At 40.1% G+C, this 6,135-nt stretch overlaps 1 protein-coding gene across 1 annotated transcript in view; it reads left to right on the top strand.

Moving 5' to 3' along the window:
- Positions 1–4,691, top strand: part of LOC121934780 (SLX4 interacting protein) — a 108,094-nt gene extending 103,403 nt beyond the window's left edge. The window contains 2 exon segments of the mRNA XM_042475624.1: positions 2,671–2,754; positions 2,756–4,691. Coding sequence (XP_042331558.1) covers positions 2,671–2,754; positions 2,756–3,044 — 373 coding nt within the window. The 3' untranslated portion in view covers positions 3,045–4,691.
- The last annotated feature ends 1,444 nt before the right edge of the window (positions 4,692–6,135 follow it).

The following is a 6,135-nucleotide window of genomic DNA, read 5'->3' as shown; positions in this document are numbered from 1 at the left end:
ATCATATCACCTCTTAACCTTCTCTTCTCAGGCTAAACATCCCCAGCTCCCTAAATAGTTCCTCATAGGTCATAGTTTCCAGACCCTTCACCATTTTAGTTGCCCTCCTTGGGATACGCTCTACTTTATCAACATCCTTTTTAAATTGTGATACCCAGAACTGGACACAATATTCCAGGTGGGGCCTGGCCAGAACAGAATAGAGTGGCACTATTACTTCCCTTGATTTAGACACTATACTACTATTGATGCAGCCTAAGATCGCATTGGCCTTTTTAGCTGCTGCATCGCACTGTTGACTCATGTTCAACTTATGATCTACTTGGACTTCCAGATCCTTTTCACATGTAGTCTCATTCAGCCAGGTGTTGCCCATCCTATATCTGTGCATTTCATTTTTCTGCCCTAAGTGCAGTATATTGCATTCTCCGTGTATTAGCTACTCCTCCTAGTTTGGTGTCATCTGCAAATTTGATAAGTATATTCTCAATTCTGTCATCCAAGTCACTGATAAAGATGGAGTCACATTCATACTTTGAATTTCAAATTAACAATTGAAGGTGCTGAAGCCTAGCTAGAAAAAAAAATTCAACACAAAAGTTCGCCTCTTTAAAGTTTGGAGTGAAACCTAATTTACCATCGCTCTAACGTGGGCCACCATCTGCCATTGTGGAAATTTTTTAGGATAATGGGAGGACATCATATTCTAGATAAGCTTTCTCTACCTTGATGTCCACCAGAAGTGTCTGACTTCAACTCCTATCACCTTGCCCACTAGCCAGACTGACTGGGAATGGTAGGCAATCTGAAGGGCATTCCATTGGGGAAGGCTGCTCTAGAGGCAAGGGCAGAAGTGAGCCACTGTAAATCATGTGCCCAGTTATGTTAGTTGTGGGATTCTGAGAGCTGTTATCCCCACACACATACACACACACATACATAAAAACCACCTAATGTTTCCAAGCTCTACCAAGAGGTTATTTAGGACATACCTTTTTAAATCTTGTTAGTGTTGGATGTGTATCAGGCTCTGTCCTTCATAAGAACAGGGATAAATTTGGTAAGAGTGAGAATATGAAATAGCATTAGGGAAATGGGGGATTTGTTTCCAGGGCTGGCTGAACCAACTTCTCAAATGTAGCTTAACATGATGATAGTGGGAAAGGTTGGAGATACAGCTCCAGCAGTGCCCATTAGCCAGCTTCTAGCTTGTCATGGGTAATGCAGTTATGATTTTTCCTAGAGTTCTTAAGCCACCATATTTTCTTTTCTTTTAAGGAAGTTTATTCTGTGTTGTAATGTGCTAACACTGTGTGCCTGGTAGCTGCCTCAAGGGCCTGTCATCAGGAAGAAATCCAGGAGATGAAAGCGTGAATTAATTAATTAATTAAATCAATAAAGAGCAGCAATAGGAAGACCTCTGTCTCAGTCCTTGGAGGACTGCTGTCAGTCAGATTAGACAATCCTAGGAGGGACCAGTGGTCCAACTCAGTGATTGTACAGTGGACCCTTGTTATACGCTGGGGTTTGGGTCCAAGATCCCCCGTGGATAACAAAATCTGTGTATGCTCAAGTCCCATTAAATATAATGACATAGCAAAATGGTGTCCCTTGTAAAAAAAAATGGAAAATCAAGGTTTGATATTTGAAATTTATACTTTTTTTGAAACATTTTCAAACCGTGTATGCTTGAATCCATGTATATAAAATCCGTGTATAAGAAGGGCTGACTGTATTGTATGTTTTGAAGCTATAATGCAAGCCAACATAGATACACTTAGAGCCAATAGGGAGCATGTACTGTACATCTTCATAAACAAATAAATACATCTCCAATAAGAAATAATTGGATTGGGAAATAAATGTGATATGTTCACCTGCTATAGGATAACTTCTGTCATGTTCAGCCTTACACAGACTATTGTCTCATGAGTGTGCTGGACTATCACTTCATGTCACGGACTGCAACTGCATTCTATATAGGAAGTATGAGAAATGTAGTATGGCACATCTGGAGAGTGCTAGGCTGGGGAGAATGGCTATATGCATGAAAACCAGCATGTGGTACATGGAAGTGAACTATCCCAGAGTGTCACACTGCTGTTTACCCTAGTTCTCTAAAAGCGAGATCTCTCTCTGTATACACAGAAGGATTTAAAGACTACATGCACTGGATATTATAACATCCACATAAAATCTCATTCAGCCCTGTGTACTTAAATTCAAACTCTCGCACAACCATTATTTACTCAATGGCTCAAGTTTGGAAGCATTACTTTTCAGACTACATGTTCCAGAGTCCTCCAGCCACCACAGTCATGCTGTCTGTGGGATTCTGGGAACTATAGTCCAAGACAGCAGATTTTACAGGCATTAAATTAATTACACACAGACATGTGTGTATACACATACACACACACACACACACACACACACACACACACACACACACCATCAGTGGAGGTAGTTAGTACTTGTTGTGTATTACTTGTTGCCCCTTGTCATGATGAAAAGCAAGCTTAACATTTCTAGAAAATGAGACTGCCTTGGAGGCTATTCGTAGAAATGGTGAGCTAAATTCATAGAAAGGATGAACTGAAGCTGTCATGAGATCTGTGTTACGAAAACAAAACTTTAAATGTGTGTGTGTGTGTGTGTTGTTTTTATTAGAGTGAAGAGGACAAAAGCAAAGAAAACTAATGAGAGCAAACCTCAGACCAGCAAGGACACCATGAAAGTATATCTTGGCTCGCTGTGCTCAGACAGGGAGTAGGAAGAATGCATTTCAAGCTCCTTCCAATCCTGGGCCTGAAGCAAAATGTGGGCGTTCAGCACAACCAAAGGATTGCATAAATACAGCTGAGAGCAGCTTGGGGCTTCCTGTTTCAGAATGGGACACTGATGTGAACTGGAGACAGCCGAGCGATGCTTGCAGCCAGCAAAAACTTCATCTTGTGGCATGGTTAGACACAGTTTCTACGCAGGAGCCCTCAGTGGTGGCTGTGAGTCAGCACTGCCCCTTCCAAACCAAAGTCAAAGGGTGACTGAAACAGCAGAAATGCTGTTCTGAGCATGCAGGAGGAGTGAGGGTGTCTCTGAGGCAGGATCAGTCACTTCCCAGACATGCAACAGGGCTGGTTCTTTGGAGCCATCTTTTGGAGAAATCCCCACCAAATCCCACATTTGTTTTTTAAGTGAGGCTTGGCAGGATCTATGTCTGATGGAAGAGTTGCTTACTTAAAGAAAAAACTTCCCCCGAGACTTGTTTTTTGTGAGAAATACTATAGCTGTTGTGCAGACAAACCCAAGCCAACCGCAGTCACCAAAGAATAACCCTTAATGCTGCTTTCCCCTATATGCCAAGCCTGAAGAGAGAGACATTTGAAAGGGTGGGGGCAGGGGACAGAAAGAAGAAATCCAAAAAACAAGAAAACAAATCCCTACATTCAAAGGAATGGGAAGAAACTAGTAATGTTTTGTATAATTGTACAGATGGTTGTGTCACTGTAGTTTTATATTTCGGCCCCAGACCTATATCTGCTTAGTTGCTCACAACCCAGTTTTCATTGTTTATTATAATAGCGAATGAAAGAAAATTTATGACCCTTTGCCCATCTTTTTCTTAGGTTTTATTCCTGCTTTATCATCTAACTTTTCAGAGGCAAAAGGAATTCAGAAGAAACACAGTATGCTTAAAATATTAACATATTAGCACAACTAGCAGGTTGGGAAAAGAAAGAGTGAATAGAGAAGATGAAATCAAACCACATTTGTGTCTCAATTCTACCTAAATTGGCTTTAAGCTAAATATCCATTATTCGTTTATTATGCGCGTTGTCATTTACTTGACTCATTTTCCCTTCCTTCCTCTGCTGCAATAAATGTTTATGAGGAAATAAAACTCTGTCAGAATTGCTTTCATGAGGCTAAGAACCCTAGTGGCCACAAAACTCATCAGTGCAATTGATCATGGAAAGAATATACTTGTCTTGCTTTGTTTTCTTGTGCCTTTTGTCCTTCTTGAAGCAGCTCATTTCAAGGGGAGGTTACTTTATTTTATTCTGACAAAAAAAAAAAACCCTATGAAATTGGTTAGGTTGATCGAGTATGACTAATCCAAGATCACACAAGTGACTTTTTTTGGCAAGCAGAAATTCATACCCAGATTTTCAGTATCTGATACCATTACAGCCTCCTGATTGTGTGTCACCCTGTTCTGTCTAAGAATGCTCACCTTTGATGGTTTTGTTATTACTAATCATAAATCTTATTTGGTTTTAATTTGATATTTCAGCAGTATTCATTTTGCTTAATCTATACACTGCCTTTGGTACTTTCTGCAAATAAAGTAAAGTAATAAACATATGCATAATAAAATTCAGCAGAGCTTCCAGGGATGTGTGCTTCTAAATTGTTGTTGTGATTGATTGATTGATTGATTTTATTGCTATGTTGCCTTTCTCCCAAAGTGAGACCTAAAGCAGCTCCCCAAAAGAGCTACTAAAAAAACCAGAACATTTTTTTAAAAAAATTAAAATCAACATAAAACAGTGTAAAATTATTTTAAAGGCATACATATTTTTTAAAAGAAAGATAATACCCACCCGATCTCGTAGAAGACACACAGATCCACCTCCTTGAACAGGATTGGAATATCTTACTTCACAGTCGCTTTTTGATACCTTGTTGTTAATTGTTAATTCTTTATGTATTCTATATTTGTGCTTATACTTGTATTTTTATACTAGGTTGTAATTTCACCTCGATCCACCTGGGAGAGGTGGGAAAATATACATTAAAAAATATATATTATTTTTTTAAATAAAATTTCATAATAAAAAGCTTCCCTGCTTATACATTAAAAGCTGGTTTAAACAAAAAGGTCTTTACCTGCTGGTAAAAGAAAAGCAGGGAGGGAGACAGCTTAGTCTCATGGGAGAGAGTTCCAGGGGGTGAGAGGAGACACTGAGAAAGATCTCTCTTGTATCCTCACCAAGTGAGCCTATGGTAGTGATGGGACTGAGAGAAAGCCTGCCTTCATATAGGGAGATACAGTCTTTCAGCTACTGTATCATTAGCAATAGCAGCTTCATTTATATACTGCTTCATACTGAACTAAGTCCTAAGTGGTTTACAACTGTAAGCTAATTCCCCCAACAAGCTGGATACTCATTTTAGTGACCTCAGAAGGATGCAAGCCTAAGTCAAGCTTGAGCCCTGGTTGGTATTGAACTAGCAACCTTATGCTTTGTGAGTGAATGACTGCAGTACAGGCATTTAACCACTCTGCCATCAGGGCTAAGCCATATAGGGCTTTATAGGTTATGACCAGCACTTTGAATTGTGCCCAGAAACAAACTGTTAGTGAGTGAAGCTGTTTTATCAAAGGAGTTATATGCTCCCTATAACTGGCCCATATCACCATTCTGGCTGCAGCATTTTGAACCTGCTTATCTCAGAACAGTTTCCAAAGGCAGCCCCATGAAGAGTGAGTTACAGTAGTCAAGAAACAGGTACAGTTGGTGCATAGTTTTAGCTGTGCTAATGCACTCCAGGTCACTTCTGGAACCTGGGCATCCATGCTCACAGGTGAATCCAAGAGAACACTCAAACTGTGAGCCTGACATTCATTTCAGAGGGAGTGTGACCTCATCCATCACAGGCAGAGTCCCTATTCCTTGATCTTCCTTACTAGTGACCAGGACCACCTCTGTCTTGTCTGGATTAAGCTTCAGTTTGTTTTCCTTCATCTAGTCTATTACTGACAACAGACATTGATTCAGTACCAAGACAACTTCCATGAAACCAGGTGGAAAGGAGAGGCAGTGTTGGGTGTCATCAACATATTGGTGACACTGTACCCCATAACTCCAGATGACCTCCCTAAGAGGTTTCATATAGATGTTAAAAAGCATGGGGGACAAAACAAAACCCTATGGGATTCCACAGGCCAATGGCCAAGGAGTCAAACAGCACTGAGTATGCCCCTCCAAGAAAGACCAGAACCATTGCATAACAGTACCTCCAAGTCCCATCCTTCAAGTGACTTATGGAAACACTATCATAGGATTTTCCTGACAAGATTTATTCAGAGTATGGAAATTCTTCACTTGTTTAATTCTCAAAGGAAGCAAG

This window comes from Sceloporus undulatus, chromosome 1, assembly GCF_019175285.1.
Source record: "Sceloporus undulatus isolate JIND9_A2432 ecotype Alabama chromosome 1, SceUnd_v1.1, whole genome shotgun sequence".
Taxonomy (NCBI): domain Eukaryota; kingdom Metazoa; phylum Chordata; class Lepidosauria; order Squamata; family Phrynosomatidae; genus Sceloporus; species Sceloporus undulatus.
Note: the sequence above shows the minus strand (reverse complement) of the source record. Positions and strands in the feature narration are given on the sequence as shown.